Source organism: Batrachochytrium dendrobatidis (genome assembly GCF_000203795.2).
Source record: "Batrachochytrium dendrobatidis JAM81 unplaced genomic scaffold BATDEscaffold_12, whole genome shotgun sequence".
Lineage (NCBI taxonomy): Eukaryota > Fungi > Chytridiomycota > Chytridiomycetes > Rhizophydiales > Batrachochytrium > Batrachochytrium dendrobatidis.
This window is the reverse complement of record NW_006281110.1, coordinates 582,162-596,511: the sequence shown is the minus strand read 5'-3', so window position 1 is coordinate 596,511 and position 14,350 is coordinate 582,162. Positions and strand designations below refer to the sequence as shown.

General features: G+C 38.3%; 6 protein-coding genes across 6 annotated transcripts; 4 read left to right on the top strand and 2 right to left on the bottom strand.

The window, feature by feature from the left end:
* Positions 1–500: 500 nt before the first annotated feature.
* Positions 501–1,103, top strand: BATDEDRAFT_27240 (uncharacterized protein; the record flags this gene model as incomplete). Its single annotated transcript, XM_006681353.1, has 1 exon — positions 501–1,103. One exon carries the CDS (start codon positions 501–503, stop codon positions 1,101–1,103), a length of 603 nt encoding a protein of 200 aa, XP_006681416.1.
* Positions 1,104–2,875: 1,772 nt separating this feature from the next.
* Positions 2,876–3,415, bottom strand: BATDEDRAFT_27239 (uncharacterized protein; the record flags this gene model as incomplete). The annotated part of the gene is made up of 1 exon (XM_006681352.1): positions 2,876–3,415. The coding sequence occupies one exon, from the start codon at positions 3,413–3,415 to the stop codon at positions 2,876–2,878; it is 540 nt and encodes a 179-aa protein (XP_006681415.1).
* A 623-nt stretch (positions 3,416–4,038) lies between these two features.
* BATDEDRAFT_91193 (uncharacterized protein) lies at positions 4,039–4,846 on the top strand (the record flags this gene model as incomplete). Its single annotated transcript, XM_006681492.1, has 5 exons — positions 4,039–4,156; positions 4,226–4,345; positions 4,433–4,446; positions 4,526–4,727; positions 4,794–4,846. The coding sequence occupies 5 exons, from the start codon at positions 4,039–4,041 to the stop codon at positions 4,844–4,846; spliced, it is 507 nt and encodes a 168-aa protein (XP_006681555.1).
* A 251-nt stretch (positions 4,847–5,097) lies between these two features.
* On the top strand, positions 5,098–8,682 carry BATDEDRAFT_33634 (uncharacterized protein; the record flags this gene model as incomplete). The annotated part of the gene is made up of 7 exons (XM_006681384.1): positions 5,098–5,221; positions 5,482–5,720; positions 5,777–6,874; positions 6,899–7,022; positions 7,107–8,059; positions 8,160–8,411; positions 8,474–8,682. 7 exons carry the CDS (start codon positions 5,098–5,100, stop codon positions 8,627–8,629), a joined length of 2,946 nt encoding a protein of 981 aa, XP_006681447.1. The 3' UTR covers positions 8,630–8,682.
* A 162-nt stretch (positions 8,683–8,844) lies between these two features.
* BATDEDRAFT_13492 (microtubule-binding protein BIM1) lies at positions 8,845–10,225 on the bottom strand (the record flags this gene model as incomplete). Its single annotated transcript, XM_006681254.1, has 6 exons — positions 8,845–8,895; positions 8,971–9,107; positions 9,186–9,362; positions 9,408–9,463; positions 9,552–9,724; positions 10,100–10,225. 6 exons carry the CDS (start codon positions 10,223–10,225, stop codon positions 8,845–8,847), a joined length of 720 nt encoding a protein of 239 aa, XP_006681317.1.
* Positions 10,226–10,622: 397 nt separating this feature from the next.
* BATDEDRAFT_27235 (uncharacterized protein) lies at positions 10,623–14,278 on the top strand (the record flags this gene model as incomplete). The annotated part of the gene is made up of 12 exons (XM_006681351.1): positions 10,623–10,778; positions 10,853–10,906; positions 10,980–11,117; positions 11,204–11,314; positions 11,381–11,453; positions 11,516–11,597; positions 11,688–11,866; positions 12,163–13,328; positions 13,397–13,538; positions 13,613–13,662; positions 13,755–13,940; positions 14,003–14,278. 12 exons carry the CDS (start codon positions 10,623–10,625, stop codon positions 14,276–14,278), a joined length of 2,613 nt encoding a protein of 870 aa, XP_006681414.1.
* Between the last annotated feature and the right edge of the window lie 72 nt (positions 14,279–14,350).

The following is a 14,350-nucleotide window of genomic DNA, read 5'->3' as shown; positions in this document are numbered from 1 at the left end:
ACAATCGATGTTGATATAGTAACACAACATGCAATGCCAACACAACAGTTGCAAGTCACTGATCATCAATGTGACATTGTGGTTACAATATGAACTGGATTGTATTAATTTAGTTTATTGATTGAATCCATTGATGAACAACTAATAACTGAATATCAGCTCAGTTGCATAAAGTTTTGGTTTATACTTATTTCCTAGGCTGTGGCTCACTGACCCTTTTGGGGGTAAATAAGGGTGGGAAACTGCATAATCAACCATACAAGGTTTGGATGCATAATTAAGCAGCGGTTCAAGCAAATTGCGAATTGTCATATAAAGGGAGATCTTTTGAGTTTGACATTGATAGCAATGCATCTTCATTAGCTCTAACAACACAGGTTTTTTAAACGGTCATTCAGTATGCTTTTTAATATTATCCGCTCAATAACCAATATAAATACCATCCAAACTCGGCCTGTTGAATGATAATCATCCACAACTTGCCTAACCAAACCAGTAAAATGAAACTACCAACCGCTGTACTATCATCAATCCTGCTTGTTTGCTCAGTTACTATCGCCAAACCAATTCTCCCTACTGAAACTACAAGTACTGGATCTGTAACTGTGGAGATATTATATGCAAATGGTGTAGGTCAAACTGACGAACGTATATTTGCATCTGGGCATGAAAATTTAATCCATGACTATGCAAAAGACACTTGTAATCATCACAGCAAAATGCAGTTATATGAATCGTTAAAGAATAAGGCTACCACTCAACAAAAGCGGATGACTAAACTAGAAAGAAAACATATCCAGTTGACACGTAAATATCAGGAAAGCAATGGTGCTTTAAAACACGGAAGTAAACTTCTCTTGCTTAAACCTAGTCTTGGAAAACAAACTGTCAAATCTACCAACCTTGAAGAACAAATGCTTAAAATCAAAGTTGAGCTTGAAACTGAATCGGCATACCTGGAGCTAAAAACAAGCAAAATCACAGAGTTTCTCACTCAAACATATCCAAGTGCTCTATTAATTAACCTGAAATTAATATTTGGATTCAGGGTCATTACTATACAAATTGGCGATGGAGTACACAGTCTCGTAGCAAAACAATAGTCAGGATCTAATGGTGACTTTTACTTGGGCTTGAAATCTACCACAACAAACTTTTCAAAATCTTGAAGCTCATTCCACTCAAACCCCCTTCAATTCACAGGGAATTTTTAAATTTATGAATAGCTTAAATCATTTTTTAAATGATCTTGGCGTGAGACCCAATACAATTGATTTGAATTCTAATATGGACTGGCTCAACTGTTTCAACTGTCATTCTGATTTAATTTACAATAAACTTTGATTGTCATTTGACATTAAATATACATACACCATGACATGTGACATGTGTGATTGACTATAACTGGTATGGACTGCAATCGATTGTGCATGGTAGTTTGATATCGATTGCAGTTGTTGATCGATACTCGGACTACCCGAGTTTGTATTTCTGGTTGTATTCATGACTGGATGTTTGATTGGATATTTGACATGACTGGTCATATATGGTTTGCACAACAATCTGGATTGTACAATGATCACTGTCCAGATGTACATGTCAAGTGCGTGTATAACCAGGTTGACGATATTGACCAGTTGACACATGCTGATCAACGCAATTGGTGTGCATATACATGTATGGCTTGATCACTCGGATGTACATACTCGACATATACACCGACACGACAATCAGATCGACAGCCACCATCACAATCAGGTTGTATGTGGATCATGTTGTAATGTCGAGTGACTGGATCCAATTGCAGTGTATATACGAGTCATACAACGAGTTATTGAACAAGTTGCTCAACGAGTCATACAAAGTTCGTGTTCGTGTTCGAGTGATGCAATACAATACAATGTGTACATCAATCCAGAATACAAGTCAACCATGACATATGATCATGATGTGTAGTCAATACAGCTATATAGTGACAATCGATATTGATATAGTAACACACAACATGCAATGCCAACACAACAGTTGCAAGTCACTGATCATCAATGTGACATTGTAGTTGAATCATGTCAATCAACTGTGATTGTAAACCATACAATATCACAACACATTGATGATCAACTAATAACTGAATGTCAGCTCAGTTGCATAAAGTCTTGGCTTGTACTGGTTTCCTAGGCTGTAGCTCACTGACCCCTTTTGAATGCATAATTAAGCAGCGGTTCAAACAAATTGCGAATCGTCATATAAAGGGAGATCCCTCTCGAGTTTGGTATTAATAGCAATGAATTGTCATTAGCCTTGACAACACAGGTTTTTTGAACGGTCATTTAGCATGATTTTAATACTAATCAGTAAAATGAAATACCTTTTTGTATTTATCTCGAAATGATTGTTTTGGAATATACAATGATTAAATATACGTTGTTTTTCTACTAGAAATGGATTGTTTCTTTTACGAAAGCTCTGTTGTATCTTGATATCAGATACGCTCGCGTTCTAGTTTAAGAAACCAGAGATTGCACATTTCACAAATGTGATTATTGTTTTCAATCCAATTACTTCATGTTTGGATTGAATGAAAGGAAAGTTGGAGGTTGGTACCAATCAAACATGAGACTGACCATGTACTTTGACTTGTTTGGTTTCATTCTACGTGAATAAAACTGTAAAAGCATGATTTCATTACAATTAATGGATCGTAATATTGCATTCATGTTGGCAAGTAGCTGTACATTGCCATATTACATGTGTCAAACCCATGAGACTTTAATTGCAACGAGTAGTCAACATCATTCAATGTCATTAGTGACATAAATATTCAATCATTTTGTATAATAGGCGATACATGATATTAGATGCAAGATCAATAGCACTATAAAGTAGGCGGCATTACTACAGTAATGTTGCCATTGAAACTCTTGACGACCGATACTCCACCCAACAACTGAGATGCTTTGCGTCCAATCCAAAACGATTTGCATCCACCATGCAAGCCAATCTCCACCATACAAATCTTTTGTGCTCGTTCAGCTGCTGCATATGCCTGACTGGTAAATCCGGACAACGAAACCAATATTGCAATAGTTGAATCAAACTCTCCCAATAACGTCCCTTGTAGCTCTCGTACTTTGCTGGGTCCAAGTGGTTTTTTCTCTGCTTTGCACTGAACAACCACTGGTATAGTGCGATGACTGTCCGATGCAGTACTAGTTGGAAGGATCCACTGTCCTCGCAAGTCGACTCCTCGATCATTAGAACCACCGACTCGTCGCAACTGTATGCCCAACGTCTCTAGTGTGCGCATGGATTGGAGTTCATAATGAGTTCCCAAGTGAAGCATGCTAATGGCTGCTAGTGATTCTGCTGTTTCCACTGGTGGATCTAGATCATTATGCTTTGTTCGAATCAACATACGATGTTGATAGAATGGATGTCGTTTGCAGTGAATAGATGGTCTAGTAATAATCTCATGTTTCAGACATATGGTACGTGGTATAAATGGTTTATATATGTGCTGATGAGCTAGTCTGTGTAATATCATTCTGGGAATTGAATGAATCAATTTGATAGTGGAATGAAAACTTTGATAACATGACAATTGAATGTCATGAACTCAACAAACCAAAAATGAGTGTTCAACAATTACTGTATTATTCACTACCAACAACACGCTTCAACGATTCATTTGTTGGCTAGTTTCAAGTTAATAAATCCAACTATCGTGTAAACTACTCGGACTTTGTAGTTGCATTGCAAGAGTAAAATACAATGAAACATTCCTTGTTGAGATGGATTGTTCATATGAAAATGCAAAATGTCAAAAGTTGCATTTTCACAAGACTTTTGAATGAAATCTATAATTAATTATACTTTGTAGTAACGTAAATCACGACGATATGCTTCAAGCTGAACATACCAGCGTGACTGAATAGTTGACCAATTCTACTAAATTAATGTGAAGCGTTTTTTACCTGATGAGATTTAGTCACGGGATATTGAATTTTGACAGTTTTTGCATCACGTTTTAAACTCACAATGTTACGACGATTGTTCAACAAAATCAAGGTTATCAACCAGCCATGGAAGGCAACAAGATACGTTGGGAGTGACTTGGAAGGAAATATGTATTTTGAAGGGCCTCCTGTTCGTGAAGGTTGCATTTATTGTTCATGTAATCTCATTTGTATTCACCTGATGCTCATTTTACGCTTGTTTAATTTAGGCATTTCTCTTCCAAGAAGATCTATCGAGTATGCTGATGGTCGTAGTAATATATCTCAATACGAACCAAATGCTATTCCAATACAATGGCAGGCTTGGCTAAGACATACTCGTGAAACTGGTATGATTTATTCTCATTCGAGTCTTAGCATTTAATGTCGAAACAATACACTTGCAGATCATTGATTTTATTTATTTTATGCTATAGCTCCGACTGTTCAAGTAGGCTCAAGCGCTTTTACACATTTGATATTTTATTCGAAATGTCGTCTGTTGCTAAGCTCAGTTTATTTATATTTAGGAATTGCAAGATGAAATTGCTCGTCGCTTATATATTCAAAAGAGAGCATTGGAAATTCAAGAGCAAGAGAACGCTCTGTTGGAAAATGAGCGCATCCAGCAAGATCGACTGCCATTAACAAATTTGGAATCCAAGGATGCTACCACAAGCAACATGAATCATACTAAAAGCCATACTGATGCACAGCAACGCAATCCATCGGGTAAATATCATCCATTTGACAAGGATGGAATGCGATCATTAATAATAATTTATAAATTGAACATAGATGATTTTGTACCTGAAAGTTGGCAGCCCAATACAAAGTCAATTTCCAGATGATTTTAATAATTAGTTTTGAATCGAGTGTTTAGCAAGTGTAAAATATGAAACATTGTGTATTGATCGAGAGTTCAAGAAGATTGAAACAAAGATGAAACGGCCTCGAAGCATCGCGCCAAAGGTTTCCCTCACAAAAAGGCTTTAGGATGGAAGACATTCAGCAATCATCTACCAGCACTATTAGCGTTGTCGATGGAAAGACCATCAAGACCACCGTCACTCGCACTACCAAGAAAAAAACGACTGTTCTGATGTATTGCGACTCGGCATTCTCGAAATCTGTGACTGAAGTTGCTTCATTGTTACAAGTAGATGTGACCAAAGGATTAGATACTGCTCAAGTATCAAAAAGACTGGCCATCCATGGAAAGAATGGTATTTTATCATTACTGTGTTTGCATTCCCATGACTTTACTACGGTTGATCTCTGGAGTTGTGTGGATAGTTTGATTTCAGAAAAAAACAGTGTTAATCTATAGCCATGAATAACAGAAACAAACTGGCATGTTTAACACCAACTGTCTGCATGGTTGATGATATACCAACTCCAAGTGTTGATTATTCTGTGTCAATCTATCAAGTTCCAATCCAATTGAAAGCATTGTTGAATTGAAGCTGATCTTTTGTAATTGTAGAACTTCCGCATGAACCTCCAACTCCACTATGGGTTCTTGTTGCTGAACAATTCAAGGATCAACTGGTTATCATTCTGTTGATTGCTGCTGCCATTTCGTTTGTTCTTGCTGCACTAGAAACTCAAGAATCGGATAGTAGCATCACTGCATATGTCGAGCCAATAGTCATTCTTCTTATTCTGGTTGCTAACGCTGTTGTTGGTGTTGTCCAAGAAACTAATGCTGAAAAAGCCATTGAAGTAAGTTTTTAAATTATATAACACTTGTCAGTCTTGTTACTCACATTGGAAATCAGGCTTTACAAGAATATTCTCCAGATGAAGCTCGCGTTCTTCGCAACGGACTTCTTCAGAAAATTGACGCTAGAGATCTTGTTCCCGGTGATATTATCTTACTTTCTGTTGGTGACAAAGTTCCTGCTGATGCTCGTCTGTTGTCCATCACATCCTCTGCATTCAAGGCTGATCAGTCTATTCTTACTGGCGAACCCATCTCAGTCTCAAAAGAATTGGACACTGTCAAGGACAATCAGGCCGTCAAGCAAGATCAAGTCAATATGGTCTTTTCTGGAACTAGCATCACCGTTGGAAAAGCGTCTGCTATAGTCGTTCTCACTGGCTCAAAAACTTCTATCGGTGAAATTCACGACTCCATCACTTCTCAGGTTGAAGAAAAAACTCCACTCAAGGTTGCTCTAGATGAGTTTGGCGAAAAGCTTGCCAAAATCATTTCCGTTATTTGTCTTTTAGTTTGGATCATCAATATTCGTCACTTTAATGACGAGTCTTTTGGCGGAAACTGGATCAAGGGTGCTGTTTACTATTTCAAAATTGCTGTTGCTCTCGCTGTTGCTGCTATTCCAGAGGGTCTTGCTGTGATTATTACTACTTGTCTTGCTCTTGGAACAAAAAAAATGGCCGATCAAGGTGCCATTGTACGCAAACTACGATCAGTGGAAACGCTGGGTTGCACTCGCGTTATTTGCTCGGATAAAACTGGAACTCTAACTACTAATCAGATGAGTGTTCGCAAGGTGCTTGTATTTACAACATCTGACGCTGCACTAGAATTAGATGTACAAGGAAACACTTATGGCCCAGAAGGTCTTGTTATGTTTGAAGGATCTCCCATTCCCCAAGACTTCATCTCCAAACATCCTTCATTGAACGAACTTTCTCATATTTGTGCTGTTTGCAACGACTCCAAGATTGTTTACGATCAACCCTCTGATTCTTTCCAAAAGATTGGCGAGCCTACCGAAGCTGCACTCAAGGCTCTGGTTGAAAAGCTTGGTACTGATGATACTACTTTCAACTCTCAGATCCCCCAAATCCCTGACGCTGCTGCTATTTCAGCCATGAATTCCAAGGAAAAACTGTGGCGAGTATCTCAAGTAGACCAAAAGATTGAATCTCAGTATACTCGCATCAATACCATCGAATTCTCTCGTGATCGCAAATCCATGTCTGTTCTTGTTGAAAATCTTGAATCAAAAAAACAGGTTTTATATGTAAAGGGTGCACCTGAGCAAATTCTTGAGCGTTGCAATTTTATTCGTCTTGATAGTGCTTCTAAAAAACAAACTCCTTTGACCCCTGCTCTTCGTGCCAGGATTCTGGAAACAGTATCCGACTGGGCCGAATCTGACTCGCTTCGTGTTCTTGCTTTTGCCACTGTTGATTCACCTACTGTTCCCGCCAAACCTTTGATGAGTGACTACATGAAATATGAAACCAACATGACATTTGTTGGCTTGGTCGGCATGCTTGATCCTCCTCGTCCTGAAGTCTATGACGCCATTCAACGCTGTTACCGAGCTGGTATCCGTGTAATTGTCATTACAGGAGATAACAAAAAGACTGCTGAAGCCATTTGCCGTCAAATTGGTGTCTTTGGCATCAATGATAATCTTACTGGAAAAAGTTTTACTGGCCGCGAATTCGATGATATGACTCCTGGACAAAAACGCCATGCTGCGTTGAATGCCAACCTATTTTCCCGTACCGAACCAACCCACAAGCTTGAGTTGGTGAATCTGCTAAAAACCGAAGGATTTGTTGTTGCCATGACAGGCGATGGTGTCAATGATGCACCTGCTTTAAAAAAGGCAGATATTGGTATTGCCATGGGTACAGGCACAGATGTGGCCAAGTTAGCCTCGGACATGGTTCTTGTTGACGACAACTTTTCCACTATTGTTAGCGCTGTTGAAGAAGGTCGATCCATCTACTCCAACACAAAGCAATTCATTCGATACTTGATTTCATCCAACATTGGTGAAGTGGTTTCCATTTTCTTGACCGTGGTTTTGGGAATGCCTGAAGCACTTATTCCCGTTCAGCTTCTTTGGGTGAATTTGGTTACCGATGGACTACCTGCTACTGCATTGGGATTCAATCCTAGCGACCCAGACATTATGCGTCTTCCACCTCGCGATTCCAAGGAGCCAATTGTCACCACGTGGCTGTTTGTTCGGTATATGGTGATTGGCATTTATGTTGGTGCTGCGACAGTGTTTGGATACGCATGGTGGTTCATGTACTTTTCAGCTGGTCCACACATTTCGTTCCATCAATTGGTAAGTGTCTGATTGTTATTTAAACTGTAATCAAAACTAGCAAGTACTGTATTCAGCATTCCTGTTTTTAACGTCTTTTATTATACGCTTATACCACTAGTCTCATTTCCATCAATGCGCTTCGCTGTTCCCCGAAATTGGATGTGAAATGTTTACCAACGTCATGAGTCACAAAGCCACTACAATGAGTCTATCGATCCTAGTGGTTGTCGAAATGCTCAATGCCATCAATTCCTTGTCTGAAAACCAGAGTTTGCTTACGTTCCCCCTATACAAAAATTTGTACCTCTGTGGAGCAATTGTCTTGTCCATGTTGCTTCATATCACCATCCTCTACGTGCCGTTCTTTACTGTAAGTCATTGCATCGTATGATGGATTGGATAGACTATTTGCTAATATACTTTATACTTTAGAACTTGTTTTCAATTACACCCTTGAATCAGGAAGAATGGATTGCAGTGTTGGCAATTTCTGCGCCGGTTATTTTGATTGATGAAATGCTCAAGGCTATTAGCAGATCGTATATGGTTGTTTCTAAACCTGAAATTGTCAAATCAAAGCAAGAGTAGTTGTTTTGGAGTTTGTGCAAAATTTTCAAGAAATGAAATGCATTTGATTCTTGACCCATTTGTTATGCAGTTTCCTATCAACAAGGATAATCAAAATTCATTTTCAATCGTCGTGGTGTTGAGCAAAATCACTGGAAAAAACTCAACAATTGACACTCTTGTATGCATTAAAAAACTCAAAGCAACCCGGTGAATTTCAACTCTCGATCAATGATTTAAAATGTAGCTTCTTCGGCAGTTTCTGGAATTTCAAAACCATCTTCGGTCTAAAAATCATAGTCTACGTATTAGATCATGCAGGATAGCAATGAATGTGTTGAATTGCATACAAGATTATTTACCTTGTACATGATGGCCTGAACCTCTTTGAATGTTGCATCCATATGATCGTCAATACCAGCCTCAGTACGTGTTTGAATATAAAGCTCAATTTCTCTCAGTTTTGAAAAGTAAAATTCGCGCTCTTTTTCAACCTGCTCTACAGTGAGCTTAAGCTCTTGCATTTGCTGGGTCATTTGCGTTGTCATTTTTTGATACTCTGCCACAAGTTCAGCACGAATAGCATCTTCGTTATTGTTGAGAGGGCCTGCAGCTGCAGCTGCGCGTGGAGGTGCCGTAGTTTTACGAGCAGTTGATGCAGACGTGGTTGAAGCAGTAGATCGAGACATGTGGCTATTCGACATTGCTTTTTTGACCCCTGCAGATCCTGGGCCAGGCATATGAGGAGAGGGAGCTTTGATGGCAGAGTGACGCATGGTGTTTCCGCCAACAACCTCACCCTTTCTTCTTCCAAGCGCATCATATGGACCACCAGGATAATACTGATCCCAGTATCTAAATATAAAAAAAACAATAGATCAGTGCTCAAGACCAAACCATTGCAATAGATGCATCAACTATTAACAACGCATAATAGTGTTACTTTTTCATCCACTGAAGAAACTCGAGGTTATCCTGGAACCGACATTTCATCAAACGCTCAACGGGAATCGTATTATCAATCTTGTGTTTATCAAATACAGCTTGCAAGACCTTGAAATTGGATACGTATTCGTATTCGTGTTTTGCACCAAACTTGACCTTGCTCATTGGAACCTAATTATAGAATAAGTTTTAATACCAAAACAATGACAAAAGATTAATACAAACAAGCAGTGTTATGGATGGAGTGGTCGGAAAGAAAACGTCCGAATATTACAGAGAATTTGATATTCAAGAAGGAACCTATAGATCTGATAGGATGACAATAGAGCGGAATACACAACTACTCAGTGCAACCACAACTCAAGAATCCTTTCATTTGTTCTGCAAACAGTATCAACACTTTTCCCGCTCCCTTTTCTCATAATCAGATACACACAAGACATATTCCACTACAGACAACACTGTGCAGTACACTAGACAAAACAGCAATATAATCCAACATCGTTTCAAGACCACACTAATAAACTCGACAATAGTCAGCATTACATCTCTGTAGATTGAGTCCATAATAACACAGTGAGCAACACCAGATCCACATTGTTCAATTTTAGCTTGATTGATCTGACACAAGTCATTCAGCCAAGCAAGCAGTTCCGTACGAGATTCGCTCATGGTGATGATGGCAATGATGATAAAATGGCGGTTTTTCGATTTCAACGTTGAAACCATTCATCACGTGTTTTTAGATTGACTTTAAAGTTGTTGCCAGCAAATGTCCGATTTCATTTCACTCCAAATTCACCAAAAAAACTTGTTAAATTCACTCAACATTCCAATCATGACATTTTGATTCAAATATAAGAATGAGTTTGTGTGTTGAATAATTCCAAATAATAAAAAGTTGATAAAATACAACATTCAATTGTGAATTATTTTTAAAATAGTCGATTCAAAATCAATTCTGAGTAAAATACGCTGTAAATCAACTCGTTAATCGTGCATAATAACCTGAGGGTAAGAGATAATGTTGAACATTTTTATCAAATCTAAACTTTAAATCCATCAAGAAATGACTATTAATACAACCACCGATCCGATCCATGACGATATACATTCAAACGATTCTTTTTCATGTATATCCACTGCTCAAGCACTTTACCAAACAGCAGCATCCCAAATTAGTACTGTTTCTACGCCTGAAACTCTCTATAATTTACTCGAAAAGGTCCGAAATAAACTGATAGTCGAATGGCTGTATTATGGTAGCTATTTTGACATTCATCTTGTTTTTATATTTAGATTCATAGTCTAGTTACTGGCATACAACGGAATGGACTTGCAATCGAATCCATGGTATTGTGCGCATACTGGATTTGACATGTTGGAATGATCATGTTTTGATAACAGTTTTGCATGATCTTGCTAGGTCGATGCATCTGCATTGGAAACAATCGCATTGCTATCTTTGGCTAAAAGTGAATCCAACCACTTGATATACTTGTCCGAATTTAAATGCATTAATTTGCTTTTCAAGAGTGTATTTCATGTACTGGAATCTACAAAGGTTAAACACATGCATTCTATAAACTCTACCATCAAATCATATCTATTAACATTATAACGCATGACCGTTTGGAATGCGTTTAATAGAAACTGATACGAACTAGCAATACTAAACCGACGACAGAACATGCCAAAGCTCGAAACAATCCCTGCATTACGGATGAGCATATGGGCCAACTCCAGAAAATATACAGCTCGGTATTTGGATTGTTTGGTTTAAACATATCTAAAATACACATGCTGACTACAAGTCATTTGAATTAGGCATCAATCGCTGCAGAAAATCTGATGGCTAGCGTAGGAGAATCTGCCAATAGCATCAATCTCTCCGCTAAAGGTAAATCCAAATTGCTATAAATGTAAAACTATTCATTGTTTTTAAATTTTATATATATCTAGAATGGCCAGCAATACTAATGCTGATGCTTCAATTTGTGGAATTTGCACACGTTGAGCATGATTTTGCACTACTGAATCATGGGTAAGACGCCAAAATCATATTGGCTGGTTATATTTAACATGAAACACTGTTTTGGGGTTTTGTGAAGATGCTAAATATAGTTTTTAACAGATGGAAGCATATTGGTATACTATTGGCAGCGAATACTCAACTAATGCCAAATGAAGCGCTTGGTGTCATTTGCATGGAACATTTGGATACTGCTACACGCAGGCTGACTTTATTACCATTGTTATCAAACGATCATCATACCTGTCCGGAAAAGTCTTTATCGGCACTATGCTCTTTAGGTAAATTAAAGCACTACCATTTCAAATTTGTATGTCTTCATCACAATTTTAATTTTACATGTCCAACTCGACGTCAGCCAAGTTTTTCTTGGCTCATTTGAATCACTTGATCAAAATAATGGCCACCGTAAACATGCTTTCAAAAATATCATCCGTGTTTACAAGTGCTGTAGCCAATATACTGTAAGCTAGCCATAAACTATATTTTGCTTGGATTGCGCTTATCAATATATTACAAACTCCAACATGCACGTTATTGATCAATGAGCCAACATTGGTTTATATTAGTTTTGTAGTCACTCAATGTACTTTGGATGGAATGCGAGGACCAGATTCAGTACTACTTCAAAGTGTTTACACCACGCTTCAGTTTTATATTCACTCTGTGAATCAATACAACGAATCTCACAATCCCCAATCTGATCAAAACAACTTGGATACTTTGGTTGACGCCTATGATAAAACAAACACAGTTCAACATTCAGTATCTGCTGGAACGTATTATGCCGTCAAGGCACTGTTGTGTACATGCACACTTCCAATGACCATAAACTCACGACGATCTCTACCATGGATGAACAGAATTGAGCAAATATTTCATGCACTAGAGTCGAGTGATTCGCGTTTACTTGTGCTTCCCATCCATGAAGCTCAGCCAATGTACACAGATATTCTTGTGTCGTTTTGTGTGTTTTCTCATGGACTTGACAGAGTATCTGAATGGCCACAATTTGAGCATATATTTTGGAGGATATTTTTCAACTGTACACAATCAACTACGTGGTTGTTGATTACAGAATTCTTTGGACATGTGTCACGAAACACTAAAAGTACAAAAGATGGCTACACTTTTGCAAAAACAATGGTTTCTGCATTGATTCCAAGATTGGCCTCCACGTCACCATTATTTCCTCGAATGACCAGACTGGCCTGTCTGCTTGGGCTTGATAGTTCAGCGATCGTCTTGAAATCTAATCCGTTTCTGAGTCCAAAAACTTTAATGCCAGATTCATCTGCACTTTTGTTGAGCATATCTACCAATGCTGATCTAGTGAAATGTCTCTGTCAATTTGAACTGATCCAACCCTTTTCTACAACCCAGCAATACCAACTTGGAGTGAATGATCAAAATATGGCATCGTTGATTAACTTATTGTATTGTATCTGGACAAGATTGTGCCATTGCTTGGACACAGAATCAGATGTTTCATACGCGGTGGTAGAGTTTCAACGTTTAGCATTGGTAGCCGTTCCTCTTGCGCGAATCATTGAATGGGATTTTTTAAAAACGCTCAGTCATCAATTTCCCTTGTCGTGCAAATCTTTCAAACAGGTGTTTGGTGCTGACAACGAAACATTTAAAAACGTAATCAGTAAACCGTTACTATTATATATCGAAGGTGCGAGTGGAGCATTAGAACATTCTAAATCAATGAATAATCCTGGCGAAGCATTTTGCTTGGTGCGTAACTATACCATGTGTTGTATGCATTGTTATGATCTATTGTAACTGATATATTTATATGACAGACTATAAAAGCGTGCATTGCTTTGACGGATTTAGCTTGCTCAATTTCAGCTAAATTCGATACAAGTCAAGCGTATCGAATACTTTGTTCTTTTGATGTGTGGATGGAAACTGATGTATCAGATTCAACGCTTGTATTTCACGGTAGTGTCACTCTATTGGATTATGCTTTGTTGCAATACTAACACTGCAACCAATTCGTGTTTATTCAACACTAGTATTGCGTTTTATTCGATTGACTGCAACACATCGATTCAACAGTCTTGTTGTAAGTACCAACCCAACACCATTCGACTATATTCGTGTCAGACTGTATTGTTGGCTATTGATGCAACCATGGTAATGAATTGAACGCTTTAGGAAGTGTCACGGATTTTGGATCGTATAATGCAATCAAAAAACAGCGATTGGGTAACCATTCACACTGCAACCCAGACTGCCATTGCATTTGCGTCAGTATCTCCAATCGGTGCACCCAAACTCTCGGCTGTCAGCAGATCTCTAGTTCAAGAGTTACTGAGCAGATCAGCTGTCAAACCAAAATCAGTAAGTTCTGACGTGGCATACCAATGACTTACTCATCTAACTTTGAAACACGTATGTTTTAGATGCGACTTGCTAGCACTGTAGCAGCAGATACGCTGTTGACCATAAAAGGATATAATTTGAAATCACACTTGATTGGACCCATTACACTTTCCACTGGGTCGGTATCCACATTGGCATCAGATCGTTTGTCATCTCACAGCAACTCCAATCTGATGGAAGTACTTAGTGCATTGGACAAGTGTCTTCAGTCAAAACCAAAAAGCAGATTGAATCGGATTGAACGGCAGTCTTTGCAGCAAATGGCAGATCAGCTGAGGTTGTATTTTACAGACTGAATAAACTGATAAAACCACGTGATATAATACTGAACGTGTCCGATCATTTATTTTATAAAATTTTAATTTCAT